This window comes from Peromyscus leucopus, chromosome 18 (assembly GCF_004664715.2).
Source record: "Peromyscus leucopus breed LL Stock chromosome 18, UCI_PerLeu_2.1, whole genome shotgun sequence".
Taxonomy (NCBI): domain Eukaryota; kingdom Metazoa; phylum Chordata; class Mammalia; order Rodentia; family Cricetidae; genus Peromyscus; species Peromyscus leucopus.
This window is the reverse complement of record NC_051078.1, coordinates 12,479,153-12,503,411: the sequence shown is the minus strand read 5'-3', so window position 1 is coordinate 12,503,411 and position 24,259 is coordinate 12,479,153. Positions and strand designations below refer to the sequence as shown.

General features: G+C 43.9%; 1 protein-coding gene across 2 annotated transcripts in view; it reads right to left on the bottom strand.

Moving 5' to 3' along the window:
* Positions 1-432: 432 nt before the first annotated feature.
* Nup107 (nucleoporin 107) overlaps positions 433-24,259 on the bottom strand; it is a 43,576-nt gene continuing 19,749 nt past the window's right edge. For both annotated transcript variants that reach the window (XM_028869631.2, XM_028869632.1), the window contains 16 exons: positions 23,184-23,274; positions 23,006-23,082; positions 21,260-21,319; positions 19,967-20,112; positions 19,812-19,860; positions 16,005-16,074; positions 15,570-15,688; positions 14,615-14,653; positions 13,896-14,046; positions 12,379-12,491; positions 11,063-11,165; positions 7,760-7,920; positions 6,625-6,750; positions 5,805-5,918; positions 859-1,026; positions 433-733 (listed from right to left, as the gene is read on the bottom strand). In XM_028869631.2, coding sequence (XP_028725464.1) covers positions 626-733; positions 859-1,026; positions 5,805-5,918; positions 6,625-6,750; positions 7,760-7,920; positions 11,063-11,165; positions 12,379-12,491; positions 13,896-14,046; positions 14,615-14,653; positions 15,570-15,688; positions 16,005-16,074; positions 19,812-19,860; positions 19,967-20,112; positions 21,260-21,319; positions 23,006-23,082; positions 23,184-23,274 — 1,695 coding nt within the window. In that variant the 3' untranslated portion in view covers positions 433-625. The remainder of the gene's footprint in view (positions 734-858; positions 1,027-5,804; positions 5,919-6,624; positions 6,751-7,759; positions 7,921-11,062; positions 11,166-12,378; positions 12,492-13,895; positions 14,047-14,614; positions 14,654-15,569; positions 15,689-16,004; positions 16,075-19,811; positions 19,861-19,966; positions 20,113-21,259; positions 21,320-23,005; positions 23,083-23,183; positions 23,275-24,259) is intronic.

Below are 24,259 nucleotides of genomic sequence, written 5' to 3'. Positions count from 1 at the left end.
TGCCCATGTGGATCCAGGCTAATTTTTATTTTTATGTGGATGTTTTGCTTGAATGTATCTCTGTTCATCTTGTGTATGCCTGGTGCCTACAAAGGCCAAAAGAGGGCATTAGATCTTCTGGAACTGGAATTACAGACGGTTGTGGGTCACCATATGTATGCTGGGAAATAAATCCTGGTCCTCTGGAAGAGCAGCCAGTGCTCTTAACTGCTGAGCCATCTCTCCAGCTCCATTTAAAAATATTCTTGCTAGATTCATCTTAACTTTACTATTCAGAAAAACACTAAATTTTATGATGAGAAATTACTTACCTGGCTTGAAAATTAATCTATTCTTTATTCTTCATTTTCTTTACATTTTAATATGTCAGGGATTTATGATTACAGAAATAAATAATATTTATTCTATTACATAAGAGAAAACGAGTATTTATAGAACAAAACATTTATTTTGAATAATTTCAATAAAAAATACTTAAAGAAATACTGATATAATACAAAATTCAAATGCCTAAATTTTACATTTTCCCCCAGAATGCCAAAGGAAAAAACCCAATAATTACAAATATGTATATCTGATCACAACCAAGCAACCCCCATGCCATGGGCATCAGAGAGTGGATGAGTTATGACTGAACTTCATATCCGAGCGGGTCAAGCCCCTGGTCTAGAAGCATCAGAGAGGATTCCCTTAACTTCTGCAGAAGTTTCCTTAGTTCTTCCTTAGAAAATACCTGACATTAAAAAATAAAAATTAAAATGTAAGAACTAAAAAAAATTTAAACAAGTATTCACAAATAGCATCATGCAAGCATGTCAAATTGGTAAAACTTCAAACTGCCAATGGCCTGGAACTCACCAGGTACAGTTTGTGGCGCTCGGAGGACACCATGTCGGCCAGCTGCAGGCACTCCTGATACTGGCCGGTGCTGTGCAGTATGGTGTGAAGCAGGAAGCACAGCATGGGCAGACAGAGCTTTCTTAGCAAGACCATCTGATGGGCTCTTTCAGGGTCTTCCTCAGCATCCTACGGACAGACATCGGGTCAGCACGTCAACGACTTTAAGCGACATACCCTTACAAACGGAAAAGTCAACAACAGCAAGGGACAGTGGCTCACACCTGCCACCCCAAACCCCAGCACTTAGGACGCCAGGGCAGGAGGGGAAGTGCAAGTTCAGGGCAAGCCTGATCTATACAGTGTGCTAGGCTGCCACAGAGACCCTGTGTCAAAATATAAAACACCACCACCTCCAAAACCAAAAACTAAGTCACGTTAGGAACCTATAGATTTAACAACAATAAATGGAAAATACTTCGGGGGAAAATGGCATCTCGACCAACATGTACACTTTCTGTTCTTGTTTTCATTTGCTAAGCAGCACAGTATCACAACTGTTTATACAGCATTTATACTGAATGAGCACAGGTGATCTGAAGAATATTTACAGATCAGGAGGTTGTGTGAGGGTTACATGAAATTATCATGCATGCCACTTTATATAATGAAAGGGAGCAATCTTTTATCTACCAGGTCCTAGAATCAATACTCCAGGCATGTTGATGGTTGACTACTGAGTCAAAACCAGGACAGGAAAACACTCAATTTCTCTTTCTAAAGCTTATCATTCCTATTTGAAAAAAAAAAAAAAAGTGTGTGTATGTGTTTGTATGTGTGTGAGTACACATGTGTATGGGTGCAAGCATGAGTGTGTGCCCAAGTACTGAGGCCAGAGAATAACCTTGGGCATCACCCCAGGAACACCCTCTCCTTTGAGACGGGGCTCTCCTTGGTATGGAGCTCACCACTAGGCCAGACTGCCTAACTGGTGAGAGCCAGACTCCTCCCGTCTTTCCCTCCTCAGCGTCAGGATTATAAGGCGAGCTTCTGGGGATCAACACAGGGCCGAGCTGTCATACGAGCCCTCGCCAAGCTGGCTTCCATCATAGTATTATCTAGTCTATCAGATTTGATTTGGCTTTTTTGGAAATAGGACTTTATGGCCAAAGACATGATGAATTTTGAAAACATACTAGAGGAGATGGTATGGAAATAAGATGCCGCTGAGTGTGTTTCTAATGCATCTAGAAACAACTCACAAAAAAGAATCAGACTGAACAACATAAGAGTAAAAGACAGACAGAAAATAATCATCGTTTATTTCCCTCAACACATGTAGATGTAATTGCAGATGTATCTAAGACCTGAGAGGACATACCAACCTGACCGCACACAGTCAGGCCAGCAAGAAGGGTCAAAACGGGGAGCAGGGCAGAGTAAAGGCTGGTAAGCTTCTAGGAGAATGAATATTTCTTGGTACAGTTAAAAAAAAAAGGGGGTAGGTGGATGGGTGGTGGCGCACGCCTTTAATCCCAGCACTTGGAGACACAGGCAGGCAAATCTCTGTGAGTTCCAGGACAGCCAGAGCTACAGAGAAACTTGTCTCAAAACAAAGGAGACAGAGAGATGAGAGAAAGAGAGAGAGAGAGAGAGGAGAGAGAGAGAGAACACCAGAAGACACCTTGCTATAGCAAAAAAGTGTCTCCAAATAGGAATGGAATCTTTTTAAAGAATTATCTGGACAGTAAAATACAGAAAAAACAGCCTTTCTATTCCCGCTACATTTTCTTATCACAAATGGGAAAACTAAACTCATTAAAATAATTTTTCTTTTTCTTTTCTTTTTCGAGACAGGGTTTCTCTGTGTAGCTTTGCACCTTTCCTGGAACTCGCTTTGTAGCCCAGGCTGGCCTGGAACTCACAGAGATCCGCCTGGCTCTGCCTCCCGAGTGCTGGGATTAAAGGCGTGTGCCACCACCGCCTGGCTAAAATAATTTTTAAAAGGTACCCAAACACACTAAAACAAGATGTCTCAAAGGAAGAGAAGACACACAGTGCTGTAGGAGAGGACCCATGATGGGCGCTCACAGCACTCCAGCTCCGGGAGAGCCAAGCCCTCCCTCCACCGGCTTGCAGGGACAATTGCACTCAACTGGACACTATGGGACAATAGAGACAGAAACACACATGCAGATAATTTAATTGGAAGCCTTCTTTCTTTAAAGGAAGCACTGGCGTTAACTCGGGGATGGAGCACTTGCCCGGAGTTTAACCCTCAGCAGCACACGAGTAGAGCAAGGGGATCCACAGAACGTAGGATGCGAACGGTAACAGAACAGCAGTGGCCCAAAATCCAATCAACAAATTTAGGGCAGGTGCAGGGTGACGGCTGAAATGGCGGCCCCCGGAGGCAGAGGGAGGCAAGAAGACCTTGACAGCAAGCCCTGACTGGGCTGCACGGAGACCCAGTGTGTGTCGGGGGTTCCCTGCTTGTGTAAGGCTACTACACTACGCTAGGAAACGCTTCTCAAGGGCAGACGCTGCAGTAATGATGCAGCACAAAGGATGTGGCCACCACTAACAGCCAACCGGGCTGGGTCTCCACAGAACCACACCTGTCGGTCCTTTAACACTGCTGCGAGGTACAGATCCATAAAACCAAGTATTAAAATGTACACTTCATACACTTCTTAGCTTTAAAATGGAAGCACTTCTACTTTCTCAAGATAAGGTGTGACTATCTCCAGACAGACTTAAAATATGATCTCAGCACCCTGAGACCTTGTTCAGCTTGGGGATGCCAAGACTGACTGGACCACTGTTTCCCGGGCCTTCCCCTGTGCGGTTCAACAGTCTTTCCCCCTGCACAGGGCCTCTGGCTCCTAGACTCTTACTTACTGCCTCTAAGCAGCTAGCGTGTAGGGATGTGCTGGTACATAAGGAGAGCTGGCCACGCAGGCAGTGCAGCTGAAACCTGAGCTGTGCTCCAGTCTACAGGTCATGTGCACAGGACATGGAATCGACCTGTGTAAGAGAAGGGTGCAATTTCTAATTCATTGTTAAGTAACACGGGCCAGCAGGCGTCCTACCAATTTCCTATTCTTAAATATCTAAGTACACTAAACTCAGGATATTTAATACTCGATTATCTGAAGGTGACAGCAAACTCTTCTGGATTAGTTCTGAGGAAGTGAAGACTGGGTAATTTTTATTCATTTATATATTTTTAAATGGATTTTAATAATTTATTTTTATTTTATGTGCACTGTGTTTTTGCCTGCATGTATGTCTGGGTGAGGTTGTCAGATTCCCTGGAGCTAGAGTTACAGACAGTTGTGAGCTGCCATGTGGGCACTGGGAATCAAACCCTGGTTCTCTGGAAGAGCAGCCAGTGCTCTTAACCACTGAACAGCACCTTCACTTATATTTGTAAAGAGGTGTGTGTGTGTGTGTGTGTGTGTGTGTGTGTGACATGTGTGTGGTTGCCTGAGGAGGACACAAAAGGGAGTCAGATGCCCTGGCGCTGGGTTGGGGGGTTGAGCCTCCTGACAGGAGCGCTGAGGGCCAGGCTTGGTCTTCGGCAAGGGCAGTGCCCTGAACTGCTGAACCACCTCAGTACTTGTAAAATACTTGGTCAGTCGTCGCTTTCCATCTCTCAACAGATTCCAGACTACTTTATGGCTTTAACTATCTAATCTGAGTTAACAATTAATCAAAATTCTATATCAATATACTCTTCAAGTTTGGTATTTTCCAACATTTGGATGTTACTTCCACACAAGCCTGAATTGAAGAGAAAGGTTTGGCCTAAGGAACCCACTGAACATTGAAAATTATGCTGTGGAGTTTTATTATGAACTTTAGGATGAAGAACTACGCTCTGAGGCTGAGGATTCAGTGATACCGTTCATGCCTACCATGTGTGAGCCTAGGTTCAATCCTTCATACCACGAACAAACAAACAAAAAGTCAGAAGCGGACCCTAAAAATCCTGTTATCAGTGGCGGCACCAGTCAGAGGCCAGAATCTAGCCCCGTCCTTGTCAGAAAAGAAGCTAGAGAGGTAGGAAAATGTAGCAACTAAGTTATTAAAGAAGCGTAAAAGTGCTGTGAGGGGGGCAGAGGAAGACACCAGTGCACATGCCCTGCAGAAACTGAGAAATGTCCAAAACGACACACTAACTATCCAAGACGCAGGACTCCTGGCTCTCTTTAGGGATCTGTCTGCAGATGCAAAGCTGAGTTACCATTCTGTCACGTCTCAGGATCAGGCCTGGCTGAGGTTTGAGTGTGAAATGTCTCCCATAAGTTCCATGTGTTTGAGCACTGGGTCCCCGGAGGGTGGAGCTGTTTAGGGATGTTCTGGAAGCTTCAGGGAGGTGGGTAATAGGGTGGGTGAGAGCTTGAGGTTTTATAGCCTGACCACACTTCCTCCTTCCTAACTGCAGACAAACCAGCTGCTGCCTCTCTCTCCTGCTGCCAAAGGCTGCACCCCTCAAAACTGCAAACCCAAACAACCATCCTCTCCTAAGCTGTTTCTTACTGGGCGTTTGGTCACACAAGAGGAATGTGAGGAAATACCATTAGAGCAAACGTCAGAAGGGGAAATATTCACAGTGCCCCTCAAAAGAAAAAAGGTGGGCGTGCATGTATCTGCAGATGTCCTGAGGTCTAAGAGAACATGCCAACCTGACAGTAATGAATAACAAGCAAGGAGGCTCAGCTGGGAGGAGGGTAAGAAAGGAGAGGAGATGGATCATTTCTTACACAATTAAAACAATAGAAAACCATAAATAGACGAGGATATATATGCAGGACGGCAGAAGTCGTTTCTCTCCACCATTTGAACCCCGGGGACGGAACTCACGTCACCAGGCCTGGTGGCAAGTGCCTTTGCTGGCTGAGCCCCCTCACCGTTGTTAATATTGACTATTTTTAAAGCTCTAAACAAAACACATGACTTACCTCTCTGACATCTACCATCCATCCTCCATCTACAAACAACAAGACGTTGTACATTTTCTCCTTCACATCAGCAGTTAGGGCATCTAAATGTCCTTTCCAGATATTATAATCCATCTGCAGAACAAACAGAGCAGCTATAATGGACTGAGCAACATTCCTCTCATTCATTCATTCATTCATTCATTCATTCATTCATTCATTTTTTGGTTTTCTTGAGACAGGGTTTCTCTGTTTAACAGCCCTGGCTGTCTTGGAACTCGCTCTGTAGACCAGGCTGGCCTCGAACTCACAGAGATCCATCTGTCTCTGCCTCCCAAATGCTGGGATTAAAGGTGTGCACCACCACCATCCAGCAACAAGAACAGCCTTAAGAGTTGATAATTCAGACATGTATATAAAGAAAAACTATTAACAAATAGCAGATAGATGAAATACTAAAATATTAATTTAGTAAATGAATACTACTGTCTAAAGCATTCCTTTCTTCCTTCCTTCCTTCCTTCCTTATTTTGTTTTTCTGAGACAGAATTTCACTATGTGTAGCTCTGGCTGGCCTGGAATTCAGTATATAAAACAGGCTGGCCTTGGACTCACAGAGATCTGCCTGACACTGGCTCCCAAGTCCTAGGAATAAAGTGTGAGCCATCATGCCTAGCAGCAATTCTCAAGATTAATCACCTATGGAAAAGTAAACATGACTCAAAGCAGAATGTGTAACAGGAAAATCCCATTCGAGTCAGAACATACATGATAAAGGCCCCTCTAAATACCGTATTTTTAGGATTAGAGGCTCATCTCAGCCTCACTTTCCTTAACTTACCTCATATTTCTTTTCTTTGTGTTCAAAAGCCACTTTCTCTGTAAAAGTTGGCTGAGGTATCAACGTAGGTTTCTGTGGAGCCGAATTCATGTGCTTAAACCACTCATTGAATGTTTCATGGGCTTCCTAAAATGCCGAGTGAAATAAACAAAATACACATTTTTACATCTTGATCTTTGTGAGACAGGGTCTTATTCTCTAGACCAGGTTAGTCTGGAACTCACTAGACAGCTCAGAATGGCCTCAGCTGCATGACAATCCTCCTGCCTCAGTTTCACTTTTATTGCTCAAAAGGCATTTAAACGTTCTAGTTCTTAGACATACTTCTTAGTCAAACTCATGAGTGAGCGAACGTTCGATGAAGTGACACCGACCAGGCGTCTTGTGTTGTTCTGGCAGCTCCTCTTAGCCCAGCCCTCGCTCAGGTGTAACCCTGTCACGGTCACCCTGGGAGGGAGGCGTGCGTCCTTATCTTCTTGATCAGCCAACTGGCTTTTTCAGGCAAAGACAGAATTCTATCCTCAAAACTTAGCTCTACTCCGTGTCCACAGCAATCACTTGTTCACTGAATAAACCTTGACGAGGAAGCTGTTAATTTACTCTAATACACATGGAACACTTTGCCCCTTTTAAGTCACTGCCAAGAGCAGCAGCACAAGGCGCGCACACACACACACACACACACACACACACACACACACACACACACACACACACAAACGACCGGAAAGTTGCAGGCATCACACTCTGTCTATTCCTGCCTAGTCAGCAATGGACAGATGCATGCCGATGACAGGTCATGACATCAACCCCGGAGTAAGTCAGCACTGCCGTCACAGGGGACCTGAGGTGAAACAATCACCACTTTTGGAAAAAGTTCAGAGAGATGGGTCAGTGGTTAAGAGCATTTGCTGCTCTTCCAGAGGACTGTTCCCAGCACCCACATCAGGCAGCTCACCACTGTCTGTGACTCCAGCTCCAGGGATTCAGATGCCTCTGGCCTCCACAGGCACCTGTATTCACATGCACATACCCACCTGCAGACGTCTACACCTACACATAATTAAAAATCATACACAGTTCAAGTTCCAAGAGTGGCCCGGCAACACCACGAGGCTGCAGCTCTGGGTCTCACCAGATAGGCTCTGATGCACAGATGCTCCCGGATGGCGTTGTCATCCTCAGCAGGAAGCGGGCTCTCCATGCCTTGCTCCTCCCACTGGTTATAGATTTCTGCGATGGAATCCTGAGGGATTTTCACAAACACTTCTTTTGCAGCTTCATGTTTCTTTGATGCTGTGGGGAAAAAAAAAAAAATCAAAACATATGGACTTCTATGTACTGCTGATCAGGCTGGCCTTGAACTTAAGAGATCTGCCTGTTTCTGCCCCCTGGGCGCTGGCATCGAAGGCGAGGGTCACTATACCTGGTCTGTGTACTGGTGTTTTACAGTATCAAGTCACTGATTACAAGTTTTATATTTCAGTTCCCACACTTCTCCAGAGGTCTTGGAGAATCTCTCTAGTGGGCTAGCTCTTTCCCAGTGTAAGGTAACACAAAGTTACTTTCACATACATCTATGTCTTAAAGAAATCACATTTTCCAAGTCTGGGGCTATGACATCTTATAGAAAGCTGATCACTACAGTGAAAATTTACTATTGAATGGGTTTGGTTTCACAATACAAAGCCCGATAGAACAGCCCGATAGTTCCCTTTTGGTGGGAACATCAAAAACAAAAGTGAGTAGGTAATGCATTCTGTCTGAGGTGCTGGCCATGGCAGGCAGCTGACTAAAAACTGTGGGCTGCGTCTTCTCCCAGACACACACCCTGCTATATAAGCCCTCCCAGCACTGGGGAAATCGGTCCTCTCAAGGCTTAGCTAGTGATACGGCAAAGCCAGAGTTCCGATCTAGAACATCTTTTTTGTTTGTTTGTTTTTTGTTTTTTGAGACAGGGTTTCTCTGTGTAGCTTTGCGCCTTTTCCTGGGACTCACTTGGTAGCCCAGGCTGGCCTTGAACTCACAGAGATCCACCTGGCTCTGCCTCCCGAGTGCTGGGATTAAAGGCGTGCACCACCGCAGCCCAGCTTAGAACATCTTTTAAGAACAGCATCAGAACCAAGTTTTATTCTGCTTACGGATCTGGTCAAATATCTCTGATCTGTGCAACTTAGAGTTCAAGTCTACCTGTTAATGTACGTGGGAGAAGCACAGAGAGCTGCAGCCTTTCAGAGAAACAGAAAAGGAGTGATCTGTGTGAGCAAGGCTTTCTTGGCTGTAGGAACCATTTTTAAGATGAGTGTAAGCAAGAGCCCGTGATTTTCAGATGCAAACCATGTTGGAAAGGCCTAATTTCTTTTCTGTTGCAGTGATAAAACAGTCCAACAGAAGGCAACACAGGGAGAAAAGTCTACTTTAGCTCACAATTCCAAGTTACAATCCACACGACAGCAGAAAAGTCAAGGCTGCAAAACCCAGAACAGCTGGTCATATCACATCTACAGTCAGGGGCCCAGAGGAGCGAATGCATGCATCATGTCCAGTCAGGGGCGTATCACATCCACAGTCAAGGGCACAGAGAAATGAATACATGCATCACATCCACAGTCAGGGGTGCAGAGAAACAAATGCATGCATCACATCCACAGTCAGGGGAGCAGAGAAATGAATGCATGCATCACATACAGTCAGGAGCACAGAGAAATGAGTGGATGCATCACATCCACAGTCAGGGGCACAGAGAAATGAATGCATGCATCACATGCACAGTCAGGGGAGCAGAGAAACGAATGCATCACATCCAGTCAGGGGCACAGAAAAATGCATGCATGCATGCATACTCCACTTGCTTTCACTCAGCTCAATTTCTCTACGCCAGTCTAGTTCTGGAAGCCCTCCCTAGGGAACGGTGAACTACTTTTGAAATGTCAACTATGTAACTGCTGGATTTCTGAAGCATTATGTTTGTCTTTTTTTAGTTCCTGTTTCTAGGTTGTCACAAAATTTGGTATCAGGGTTTATAAAACAGTTTTGTTTGTAAGATGTAGTTTATGGAAGTTACTAAATAAGGGCTTCCTTATCTATTCATGAAGTAAATTTACTCTGAGACTGAAAGACACGAGGAAACCTCTGTGAAGAGTTCTATACGGGATTGCTTGCTCAGTTGTTTGTGCTAGCACATGGCCTGATACCGGGGTCCAATACTACGCTCCTCTTCGTGGGAACTCTCAGCTCTTCCCATGCTCATGCAGTGGTCCCTTGGTCAACTGCTTCTGCCTGGAGATATACTTCAAAGTTTTTGCTAAAGAACTACTGACTCGAGACTGTGGAAGTGGTTCAGTGGTTGGGAGCACTGGCTGCTCCTCTAGAGGATCCAGGTTCAATACCCAGCACCAACGGCAGCTCACAATTGTCTGTAACTGCAGTTTCAGAGGATCCATGGCAACAGACACGCATGTAGTGCATATATATGCATGCAGGCAAAATACCCATACACCTAAAATAAAACAAATCTTAAAAACAAAAAAAAAAAAAATGAACTACTGACGAGAGACCAAGGTAACTTGTGCTTTCTAAGAGCGAGGACCTAGCTGAGGAGATGTCTCAGTAGGTAAAGGTGCTTATTGCGAAGCCCAAAGACCTGAGTTCATCACTGGGACCAACATGGTGGAAGGAGAGAAGCTGTAGGAAGAGCAAGATGTCCTTTGACCTCCACACATGTACCATGGCACATATATACTCCCCAGCTCAAAAACAAAATCAAAAACTAAACAGATACAGCAAGAACAAGCACCTGTCACCAAAGGTCAAAGCTGTAACTTTAGTATCATGGACTGAGTACTGAGTATGCTAGAGACAATCAGCACGGGCCTGTCATTATCAGGCTACTCAGTGTTTACTTGCTTATTTATTTTCTACCACATGTATAAGTGCTCTCCCTACATGTATGTATGCGTACCATGTATGGACCTAGTACTCAGAGGGGTCAGAAGACCCCCTGGACCTGGAATTATGGATGGTTGTGAGCTGCCACAGAGGTGCTGGGAATTGAACTGTGAGCCATCTCTGCAGTCCCAGGAAACAGTCATTGGATGAATGGAAGACTATATGACTGAGTGCTATAGAGTCACCTCAGATGGTTTCTCAATGGGTCACTGGATCACTGAGGGCACACAGGTGGAGGCAACTGATTGCCCAAGAGCACCCTGCTCCTGGTACTGACGTAAGCTCAAAGTCCTCAACAAGTGCCCCACTTTCCCATTTATTTATGAAATAAATGGAATGTGCTACAAAAACAACAGTTACAAACTCACGGATCTGGAAACAGTGTCAAAGCGGGACCCACCTAAGAACTCACGGATCTGGTGAAACAGTGTCAGAGCGGGACCCACCTAAGAACTCACGGATCTGTAAACAGTGTCAGAGCAGGACCCACCTAAGAACTTCCTCATGATGGCGTTGCCTTGCTTCACGGCCTCTGCCCTCTGTGCCGGGTCGAACACCAGCCAGTCAATCACATCCACCTTTATCCGGTCCTCCTAGTCATCGGAAGCAGAGAAAACCCATTTGATTTCAAAGACATTTTACAAATGAGTAAATGGAACACGTTTTTGACACACGACATAAAATTATGAAAGAGGCCAACCTCCTTCAGTTTGTTCTACTTAGCAGCTCTCTACTAAATTACTGGAGAAATCTCACTAGCCTATGAATGTGGAATTATTCATTGTATGTCTCGCCAACCTAACTCATCAGATGCGGGATGCAGCAAGTAACTCTAGGGGTCACAAACAGTAGGCGAACACTCCATCACTGAGCCACACTCCCAGCCCCATGCTGATGCCCTTCTGAGATTTCATCTTTCTTCCTAAAGACAGAAGTCAGCAGCTTTTGAATCATCCAGCAGAACCCGAGGAGCAAAAAGCCAGCACTCAGGTCTGCTCTATAAGAGAACCCTTTGTAGACGATTCTTTTACACTGTATGAATATATGTCATGGTGACTGGTTTAATAAAGAAGCTGACTGGCCAATAGTTTGACAGAATAATAAGGTTAGGTGGGAGAGCCAGACTAAGGACACTGGGAAGAAGTAGGGTGGAGTCAGAGAAGTGGCCAGTCAGATGGAGAGGAAGTAGGACATGCAGGAGAGGTAAAAGCCACAAGCCTCGGGGCAGCACATGGATTAACAGAAATGAGTTAATTTAAGCTGTTAGAGCTAGTTAGTAACAAGCCTGAGCTATTGGCCAAGCATTTGTAATTAATAGTAATTCTCTGAGTGGTTATTTGGGAGCGACTGCCAGGACAGAAAAATTCCGTCTATAACCTTTCTTGAACATAATCCATTATTTCAATAAAACCTTAAAATTGCTGCCAATTTTTGTCATTTAAAAGTCCTTGGGGCCTGGAAAGATGGCTCAGTGGTTGATTCCCAGAATCCACATGGTGGCTCACAACTGTCTGTAACTACAGTTCCAAAGGATTCAGCACCCTCTTCTGGCCTCCTTGGACACCAGCCATGTACATGAGCACAGACATACAGGCATGCAAAACACCCATGCACATACAATAAAAATATATATATTTTTTTAAAAGAAAAGAAATGTATTAAAAACATTTTTAACAGCCTTTATCGACATACAGTTTTTAAAAGACAGTCAGAAGCCAGTGTATTTTAAGGAAGAAGTTCACCAAGGAACAAGAAGATAGATTATAAGTTATATGAAATTCTCATCCCCCCCCTCACCCAAATTACCTCAGTAGTGCCAGTATCTAGAGATGGAGCCAGGTCATGGTGACTAAATTCACCATTATCTTTCTTTCGAATATTCTCAACTACAGTTTTTGTTATTGTTGCAACATCCAAATCTAAGGAATTTTTGAAAATGACAAAAACGAAAGAGTAATTATTAATGTGAATATTCTCTAAACAATTACAACAATTTGGTAAATTTGGAACAATTCTTTTTCATATTTTTGGCACTGAGGATTGAACCAACGGCTTTACAGACGTTGGAAAAGTATTCTGCCACTCAGTTACGTCCCCAGGCCCTAAAACAACTTCGTAAAGATGTAATACACAGGACCGGTGAGAGCTCAGCAAGTAAAGGTGCTGGCCACCAAGTCTGACGACCTGAGTTCAATTCCCAGGACCCACATGGTAGGAGAGCACTGTGTTCTGATCTCCACATGAGCACCATGGAGCCTGAACATGCATGCACTGCTAAGAATTTATTTTAAATACAATACATACATTATAGGAAATATCATAATTTAAAAATATTTTAGGCTGGCTGTGGTGACTTGTGCTTGTAATCCCAGCACTTGGTGGATGAGTCAGGGGGACTACTGAATCTGAGGCTAGCCTGGGCAAGTTCCAGGCCAACATGGGCTATATAGTGAGAATTTCTTCTCTAAAAAACAAAAGCAAAAACAGAAAATTTTTACACAAGTTAAAATTATTTTCATTCTCCAAAAGAATTTCACTGTGACTTTTACTCCTGTTTTTCTCCCTCTCTCCCTCAAAAGAAATAAGACTTAATACTAAGACAAATGCCACAATGAGAATCTGCCTGAAGGCCAATCGGAGCTGGCTTATGCAGCAGAAGGCCAATCAGGGAGCTTGCTTATGCATCAGGAAAACAATAGAACCTGCCTCAAAACAGGGTGGAAGGTGGGGACCAATATCTAAGTTGTTCTCTGACCTCATACCCGCTGTGGCAGGTTCATGTCCTGACAGGTGCACACTCCCTCCCTTTCTTTCATATATATATAAATACAATTTTTATGTGAATAGATATAGGGGATAAATATGTTCAAATACCTATAAATATTCATTTGAAAACATCATAACAAAACTCATTGTTTTATACAATATACATCCAAAATGAAGTAATAGATGGAATTCTTTTTTCTTTTCTTTTTTTTTTTTTTTTTTTGTGGTTTTTCAAAACAGGGTTTCTCTATTAGCCTTGGCTATCCTGGAACTCACAGAAATCCACCTGCCTCTGCCTCCCTGAGTGCTGGAATTAAGGGTGTGCACTACCACTGCCCACAATAGATGAAATTCATTTTATTTATTTGTCTGCCTGTCTGTCTATTTATTCTAAACAGGGTTTCTCTGTGTAGCTCTGGCTGTCCTGGAACTCACTCTGTAGCCCAGGCTGGCCTCAATCTCACTAAGATCCACCTGCCTCTGCCTCCCGAGTGCTGGGGTTGAAGGTGTGCGTCACCACTGCCCGGCAATAGATGAAACTCTTAACTACTTTTTACCTGCTTCCTTAGCCAGCTCCAGGCACTGGTGCCGTTGCTCAAATTCTGTAACACCTTCCAGAAACAACGCATACTGGGCCACGGCAAGGTCTTGAGGCAAATGAGAGGTATAAAACGCGATGAGGTTGGTGTGCTTCTCACTTATTAAAAGCTGAGAGACACAAAAATCAAAGCAGACCAGACAAGTCATCAGTACTCTGAAAATCTAGTTGGCTTCAAAATTTCAAATGTATTTAGGAAAGACCCATAGATATGTGTTTCAGATCACAATACTTGTAAATTCTAGGAATGTATGTAGAGTAATTCAAAGATCTCTATGGAGACTGGTGGCTTCCAGACTATATGGTATTAAAATAGTATCATTTGGGCGCTGGTGAGATGACTCTGTAGTTAAGAGCACTTGTTGCTCTTGTAGAGGACCCAGGTTTGGTTCCTAGCACCTACACAGTAGTTCACAACCATCCATTACTCCCAACAACCCCTTCTGACCTCTAGCACCACACACACACACACACACACACACACACACACACACACACACACTCACAGACACACACACACACACACACTCACAGACACACACACACACTCCACACACAAACATGCAGGCAAAACACTTATATACACAAATAAAAATAAATCTTATAAAACAGTACCATTTTGATTTTTGTTTTCATTAAAATAGAAAAAAAATCAAATTATAGATTCTAAAGGCTTACTTGTATGTATGTCTTTAAAACTTCAATGGAAACTTCTTCCTTCATAGGAAAAAACATAATCCAGTTATTAACATAACTATTTATAGGTATAATAATATAATTTCTAATAAAAATTCTACTTTTAAATGGTTTAAGAAATTTAATATTTACACTAAGTGGTACCTACCCTAGCTAAATGCTTACCAAAGATCATGTATTGCCTCATTTCACCTTAACATAACTCTTTTTTACTTTACAACAACAACAAAAAACCCTTCTGTTTTAAACATGTATTTATCCTGTATGAGTGTGTACAACTTGTGGGGGGTCAATTCTCTTGTTCCATTATATGGGTTCCAGGAACTGAACAAGTCATGAGACTTGGTGGTAACTGCTTTACCTGCTGAGACAGGTCACTTCCCTTTCACCATAAGTCTTTGTGGGTAGATACTGTCCATACTTTACAGAGGAAGGAAGGAGTTCTTATAGACCTAGGGTAGATTCTGTCCACACTTTACAGAGAGAGGAAGGAGTTCTTATAGACCTAGGGTAGATTCTGTCCACACTTTACAGAGAGAGGAAGGAGTTCTTAGACACATAGAATCACACAGCTAGAAGTTACCGAGTAAGGATCTGAATTCAAGACTCCAAAGCCCAAGCTTTTCAACTGTTCTGTCACTATGCTGTTGTATACACTTCACCAAAATGTTATCAAACATTTAGAAAAATGAAAAACAGAAAGGAACAAGAAGATTTTCATTTTCACAGAATTTATCCTGGTTCCATTAGCTTAGCTGGGCACCAACGAGGACCAAATCCTTCAAAACTGGGCAAGCACCAGCATTCTGTGGCCACAGACAGAACCTAACAAGTCACTCACAATGAGTTACCAATAGGTGACCACAGGAGATGGTCCCGATGACAGGCGGCTAACCGCAAACATGGAGAGCTGGAAACACAGTCCACGGTTACTTACTTTGGTCTGTAGTCCCAGGGTTCGGAAAAACAAAATAAGGTGAGTCATAAAGCGGAGGAGGTGTCCAGGTAGATTGCTTCTGCTCTTGGAAAGCCATTTGCTAAATTCATCCATCAAACCTACAAGCCATCAAAGGTTCAACAGTGAGAACACAATCAGAGAGAAAGAAGTATCCCGAGGGCACCCCAGGACACCTCCAGTGTCTGAGTGACTCACTGCCAACACCCACCGTGGGACACTCTCCACCTGAGAGACCCGGGTTCAGCTCAGACTTGGCCTTACAGTAACAAGCAAACATGGTTGCACTTGAGGTGGATGTCAGTAAAAGTCTAACAGATGTGGTGAGTCATGTGTACTCCATCAAGAACAGTTACTACAAAGACAACTACCCATAAATGAAGAGCTCAGGCAAAGCAAAATAAAACTGCATCTTACCATCGATGTCTCCCAGGATAAGGAATTTCTGAACTATATGATAATGTTCTTGATTCTCTTCCAGAACTCTCTGAAAAAGTTTTTACATTGCCATAAGTCTTCTGTGTTCATTTTGCAGGATGTATTCATTGCTACACTGAAAATGTCAAATTTTGATGGGACATAGACGAAGCTAAAAATGAAGGGCTTTAGGAAGACCAAAAACATGGGCAGGATGCTGCCTTTAGAATGCATTCATGACTGAACAATATCTTCCGTAAGACAATCTAATATGGGGAATCTTACTCTATTCATTATCTTTGTAAAACACCCATTTATTTATCCTGTGTGAGTACAAGCATATGTCTATGGGCATGTGTGCCACAGTGCCACTAGAGGTCAGAGGACAACTTGTGGGAGTCCACCGTGTCCATCCACCACTTGGGTCCTCGTGGAAATTCAGTGGTCAGGCCCAGCCTGGAGTCTTTACCCGCTGGCCCACTTGTGGGCCCCAAACGTACTCTTCTTAACATTTGATTCCTGTCTACCTTACATACCACAGCAAATGAGAAGGAAAGGACCCATGGGTCTCAGGCAAACTAAACTACAAGATACTCTTTCCACACAGGCAGCACTCGTCAAGATCATTTCGAAGCTGCTTTCTTCTACACATGTCACAAAACACAGTGATGGATAGACACAGATGAGTGAACTTGGTAGCCGGCTGTGCTTTTGGAAAAAAGCAGGTCTTTTTTTTTTTCTTCCAAATATATTTTAATGTTTTCTCATCAGTCAATTGACTTTTACTGTTTATTCTTTTGTACATTCAAAACATTTGCTCTATCTGGCACTTAGCTCAATTACATGGCATTAGTCAAGGCTGGTTCCTTCCAGATGGAAGGCCAATTCTGCCAGGACCATTATCTTACATAATCACCGTTTCCCGTGAAATGAAAGGTCACACCTGACGCCTTTCAGACGCACGCACGTGCACGCTTGCTCTAATTAGACCTGTGGGTCACTGATCGGCTTACCCCACGCCAACTCTACACCGCACTGCTGTGTGCTCACCGAGGGAGGAAGTGCTCCTTGTTCCTGCTGCCTTTTCAGAACGTTTTGGTCATTCTTATTTATGGTTCTACTTACAATTTTATTTTCCCCAAAAACAATCTCCCCAAATTATGAGGGTCCTTTGTTAATTTTAGAATGACTGATACTGTCATGTCTTCTCATTCAGAATTATGTTTTATCTATTTTACTCATGTCTTTATGTCTTCCAAGAAAATTTTATTGCTTTCTTTATGAAAGTCCTGAAACCCTTGGTTAATTTTATTCCTAGCCTTTTGTTTTAGTCATTCACTTAAATGAGATTCTTTGGGAGCAGAGGGCTATATCCTCTCCTAAGTAGTTAGTTATAACTAGCACAGAACACTATGCAATTCTCTATTGTCTAGCTACTCTGACACACTAGTCTACCGATTCTGGAACTCCTTCAGTCTGAAGTAGCCAGGCTCACATCTTGTCACATCTAACATCCTCTACCCTTGAGACACTTACTTCTATTCCTGACTTGGTTTTACCTACTCATAGACTTTCCAGAATATTTATATATTGGTCATAAACCTTGGGCAGAAAAAGCATTAATTTCCTTACTGTACAAATAAAATCCACCGATAATAAAGAAAAATAAAAACCAACAGAAAATAGTTATAGGATATAAACAAATAGGTGCCACAGAGACGGTTCAGCAGTTAAGAGCAATGGGTGCTCTTTCAGAGAACCTGGGTTTGATTCCCATCACCAAGATGTCAGCTAATGACTGTAACATGAGCTCTAAGGGTCTGACGCCCTCTTCTGGCCTCCACAGGCACTGTGTGTACATGAGACACACACAGGGAAAACACCCATAAACATAAAAGAGAAAATTAAAAAAAAAACCTAAAGAGAAATTTACAAATAGACAGTGGGACGCATACTCGGCCCTGCTCCCTACATTGAATGGCTGGCAAAAATACCAAGTGTGACGTTCAGTTCAGGACTGGAACGAACGCATACTTCAATAACCACTGTGGTAGTATCCATTACTACAATCTGATACCTTCCTATTTGCATGTTTTTCCTTCTTTTAACTTCAGTTTTAACTGTGTAGCTTGGAAATGCACCCTATGATATTTGTGAGTAGTTTAAAAACCCGGGACATAGCAGCTGTCCATATGAAGAGGATACTGTGTTCTCTAATCCAGCCACCCTGGCCTTAAAGAGACAGCAACGGCAGAAGCTCACGCACCTTCACAGACACAGAGGTTCTCTACAGCCCAGAGTCAACCTGAGTATCTTCTGGAGGAAACAGAACAAAACGCAAGACCTCCCCACCAGTTCTCCAGAACATTCTATATCTGTCTAAAAGACCCGTGGAGGGGAATGACCGAGAACAAAGTATAACAGCATGTATATGAAGACACTATGATAAAACCCACCACCTTCAATGTTAACCAAAAGACAAGACACATTCTAAATGAAGAGAACATTAAATCCAAGTGTGATGGCCCACACCTGAAATTCCAGCATCTGGGAGTCTGAAGCAGGAGGATTACTAGGAGTCTGAGGCCAGTCTGGGCTTAATTGTAAGTGCCAGGCAGTTAGAGCTATTCAGTAAGACCTTATCTCTCTTAAAACAAAACCAAACAAAAACTAAATAAAAAAACTAGAAAGTTGGCTAAAATATAGCAATTAACTTGAAGAGATTATCATTAAGTGGGAAAATCAAGTTGTGGAGCAATGTGATCTGGAACCCCCAACACCGCACTGAGTGCCCACACCACTTACACTACTGGGAAGCCACGGAGAAAGACACAGGACAGGAGTGGTGGTGTGGTTTACTGTCTGAGGAATCAGGCCAAGGGGCTGAAGAGTTTACGGGTCTCACTGGTGTGTGTTAGGACTGTTTTATTATTCCAAGTACACACGCATTACTTTAGTTACCAGAGGAAAAAAAACTAAGGAAGTGCTTTTCTTTTTGTTTTGAGACAGGGTCTCACTATGTAGCCCAGCCATTCTCAGACTCACGGCAATGTCCTGTCTTGGCCTTGTGAGTGCTAGAATCACAACAGAGACCACCAGGCTTTATCCAATAAGTACTATTTTAAGGTCTGCTGTGGGATGATCTGTGTGTCCTGTGGGAGCCCTTCTTGGGTTCTTTGTGGCGTTACCCAGCAGGTCCGTATAGAGGATGATTAGGACCATGGGCCTGAGTGCAGGTGTTTGAGATGGTCTGCACTTGGCTGTGCTGGGGGATGGTCTGTATGTCAAGTTGTTCTGATTGGTTAATAAATAAAACCTGATCGGCTGTGGCTAGGCAGGAAGGATAGGCGGGACTAACAGAGAGGAGAAATAAAAGGACAGAAAGGCAGAAGGAGACGCTGCAGCCGCCGCAATGACCAGAGACGCTGCAGCCGCCGCCATGACCAGCAGCATGTGAAGACGCCGATAAGCCACCAGCCATGTGGCGAGGCATAGATAAAAAGAAATGGTTAATTTAAGGTAAAGGAACAGTTAGCAAGAAGCCTGCCACGGCCATACAGTTTGAAAGCAATATAAGTGTCTGTGTTTACTTGGTTGGGTCTGAGCGGCTGTGGGACTGGCGGGTGACAAAGATTTGTCCTGACTGTGGGCAAGGCGGAAAACTCTAGCAACAAAGGTCTCTTATTTTGGTAATAGTGAAGAAAGGATGAGAAATGAAACTTCCACATTCTCCCCTTTCAGCTACAGTGTACAACTGCATGCATTAATTTCATATGCTTCATGTAACAGGATTACAGTAACACTTACCTTTTTATCAGTGGCTTGAAGTTCTTCAAAAACCTTTTCTAAGGTCCAACTTCAAAAGAGAAAAAAACAGAAGGACAGAAATGGTGACATGAAGTGATGTACAACAGGGCTTCTGAGCCGGTGGAGCGCCCTGACCCCAAAGCTGCCACACTCACTTCGCTTCCATGTACTCTCTAGGGAGCTCTTCCGGTTCATCCAATGTCATTACCGACGTCCGAATCTCCTGTTCTACCAGGCTGTCCACCATCACCCGGAAGTAGGCCCACACTGTGTCTTCCCAGGTGTCACAGACAGGAAGAAGCTTTTCATCCATTCCAAAACACAAACACATTAAACAGAAGAGAAAAGGAAACCAATTATATCCACTGATAAAGACTTTAAAACCATCTTCCAAAGACAGAAAACAATGGAGTTAAAAATATACACACACACACACAAAAAAAGGGGGGGGGGTTGGGGATTTAGCTCAGTGGTATAGCGCTTGCCTAGCAAGCGCAAAGGCCCTGGGTTTGATCATCAGCTCCGGGGGTGGGGGTGGGCCAAACACCAAATAACCCTCTTTCTCCCAAACTAGATTTTTTTAAAAAAAGATTTATTATGTATTTAGTGTTCTGCCTGCACTCCAGAAGAGGGCACCAGATCTCATTACAGATGGTTGTGAGCCACCATGTGGTTGCTGGGAATTGAACTCAGGATCTCTGGAAGAGGAAGAGCAGCCAGTGCTCTTAACTGCTGAGCCATCTCTCCAGCCCCCAAACTAGAATTTTTAAGTTTGTATGACTAAGACAAATTCATGGTCACATTGACTTTGCATTTCAAACTATGACAGCATCCCTCAGAACAGCTGTTGAGATGTGAGGGGCAGTGGGGTCATGAGGAACACACACACACACACACACACACACACACACACACACACACACACACACACATGGCTTAGGTCCAAGCAGGCACTGTGCCTCAGCAGTACATTTCTAGATGGATCTCTGGGTATAGAAGTCACCAGTAAATGGGTGCTGCAATTCTTTAGGAATTAAAGTCTGGCTTCATTTATTTCATCATCATGGAAGAGCCAGGGGCATGCCTATCCTAGCAGGGAGGAGGCTGAGGCAACAGGATCATGAGTTCAAGGCTAGCCTGGTCTACAAAACAAGACCCTGGTCTCAAAAACCCAAACAAAACTAAACAGCAAAAAAGCCAATGTGAGGCTAGAATAAGCTACATACACATCAAGCAAAACGACAAAACAAGCCAACACTCAAAACCCCCACACAGAAACAAACAGGCGACAACTATGTGTACGCAAGAAGCGTCACAAGCAGGCTGTCTCTTCTGCCGAGCTCTGCACGGTGCTTTCAGAAAGCAGCCCAAGTCTGCTTCCCAGAGCTGCAGGGGGGTTAGGTGCCGGCTTCTTCCACAGTGAAGGTAAACACCGCCGCGCTGCGTACCTGCTTCAGATTCCCACTCAGTGCAGCGTAGATCGCCCTTTCGTATTTATTAAAAAGTTCCTGAAAGACAACGAATAGAGGGAATTGAGATGATTACTTTTCCTAGTGGGTTAGTTTTCATCATAATTCTCTAGACCGAACCTGGTCACTTAGTTCCTAAGCTTCAAGATCAAGAGGAACAAGCAGGAAGGAAGGATTTTTGAGTTTGATAAAACAACTCCAAAATCTCCAGGAAAAAAAAAAATCAAACATTTAAATCTCAAATGAAAGCAAGGCCAAGTCCGGTGTGCATTTTGATTATTGATAATAAAATGGTCATGTACACAGAACCTAGGCAGGTGTCTGCTCCTACAGTGTCCCAGCAGCAACGTGCCTGCTGCCGGCCTGGGGACACCCCACGGCCAGGTGCCATCGGTTTACAGCGATGCCCAAGCAGTTACAGCCACCACTTTATTCCACTGTATTTTGATGGCTCTGTCAATGGCATCTCAAGACTTCCCGTCATCAAACAGGACGTTGGGAGACCCCTTTCCACTCCGATCAGTGCCATCACAGGCAGCCCTTAGCAGGGTGAAAGCCTGACAGGCTCCTCATCGTGCCTGTGACTTCAGTCGTCTGGTCTGGTCTGCACGGCCACGCCACGCTTCTCTATCACTTGCTCTCAGCTTTCTGACACCTGACTAAACAAGCAAATTCCAGGTCTTTCCCCAAACCAAGTGCCCTGTTTACTGTATTACTACATTTATTCACTCTTCGACAGACGTGAAACTGTCACCACTTTTATTGCTTCTAAAATAACTTTAGTTTTCATCATCATTATTAGTGTGTGTGTGTGTGTGTGTGTGTGTGTGTGTGTGTGTGTGTGTGTGACACACACCACAGTGCACACGTGGAGGTCAGGGGACAGCTCTGTAGTCAATCCCCTCTCCTACTTTAGGTGGGTTCCAGGTACCACACAAGGCCGTCCACCCTGTGCTACAATGCCTTTCTCTGCTGAGCCATCTCTCCAGGGTCGCATTTTTATTCACTTTTTCTGCACCATTGATGACATTTTCAAGTATTTCCTTGTAACCCCATTCTCCCATGAACTCCGAGATTTCCTGCGCGATCCTGCATTCATTCTGTCGTGACTGTTTTATATATATATATAACATCATGTTATATCAGAACTGATACTTCCCTTAGAAGCTTTCTATCCAGCCTCATAGACCTCCATCCCGTTAACTTCCCAACCCATGTATTTACCTTCCACTCATTCCTATTAAGTTTTAAGGAGTTAAACGGGGCTGTCTTCTGAGAGCCAGCATTGAGCTCCGCCCACTAGTCTTCTCTGAGTTCATGTGGTTTGTCCTTTATTCTAATGCCTCACAGCAATGTTAAAAATGTTAATTCTTTTTTTTTTTTTTTTGGTTTTTCGAGACAGGGTTTCTCTGTGTAGCTTTGCGCCTTTCCTGGAACTCACTTGGTAGCCCAGGCTGGCCTCGAACTCACAGAGATCCGCCTGCCTCTGCCTCCCAAGTGCTGGGATTAAAGACGTGCGCCACCACCGCCCGGCTAAAAATGTTAATTCTTACTACAAAGTGTGAGAACAATTCGCTCCATCCCCAGGCCTATTCCTAACACGACTAAAACTTCTGCGAATACGGGACTTTAGTCATGTTACACTGAACGTTTCACAGCTCCTCAGTACACCTTCACTGAATTAAACCGGGTGAAAGTAAGTCTCAGTGAGGCTCCTTATCTTACATCTTCAGCCATTCTCCAGCAGCTAATCTTCCAAATCCTTCTATATGGATTCCCTTCCACAGGCTCGAGCTCTGTTCCTACAAAATAGTAAAGGAAAATTCATAACTTAAGACGAGACATTTCAATCCCTTCTACAAACAAAGCCCCCCATGCCCCACTCAGAATGACCCTAACGCACCTCCATTTACGTTCGGGTCGTGATAGAGTTTCCAGCCTTCCAGTGTCGCGGCCCGCCATGCTTGCCCACAGCGTTTGCAAAGCCTCTGCGCCTTAGGAAACAAGAAGGACGGTGACGTCACTGGCGCAGAACTGACGAGCGCTGCGCTGTTAGCAAAGCACACCGGGGGTGATACGATGTCACAGACAAGGGTGAAGACAGTGCTCACGGCATTCCACCTTACCCACGAACCAGCAGCTGTCTGGGCTGTCCCTCTTCTGTGTTGGCGGGGCTGGGGATCAAACCCAGGACTTTACGTAGGTGAGGCAAACACTATATCAACTGAGCTATACACACACACACACACACACACACACACACACACACACACACACACACACGTATATATATCCCAAGCCTCCCCCCCCCCTTTTTTTTTTCGAGACAGGGTTTCTCTGTGCAGCTTTGCGCCTTTCCTGGAGCTCACTTGGTAGCCCAGGCTGGCCTTGAACTCACAGAGATCCGCCTGGCTATGCATCCCGAGTGCTGGGATTAAAGGCGTGCGCCACCACCGCCCGGCTCTTTATTTTATTTTTTTTAATAATTCCTTTCTTTCTTCATTTTAGGCTTGCTACTAGAGTAGTATGGCACTCACTCACTAACATGGAATTTTACTAAAAATAAATGGATTTGATGACCTTTGACTTATGGAATACAAAATTATTATAAAAAGTCTGTAAGTCAGGGGCTGGAGAGATAGCTCAGAGGTTAAGAGCACTGGTTGCTCTTCCAGAGGTCCTGAGTTCAGTTCCCAGCAACCGCATGGTGGCTCACAACCATCTGTAATGAGACCTGGTGCCCTCTTCAGGCCTGCAGGTATACACACAGGCAGGATACTGCGTACATAATAAACAAACAGATAAATAAAAATAAATAAATAAATAAATAAATCTTTTTTTTTTTTTAAAGGTATAAGTCGGGTAGTGGTGGCACATATCTTTAATTCAAGCACTCGGAGGCAGAGGCAGGGTGATCTCTGAGTTGGAGGCCAGCCTGGTCTACAGAGTGAGTTCCAGGACAGTCAGGGATACATAGAG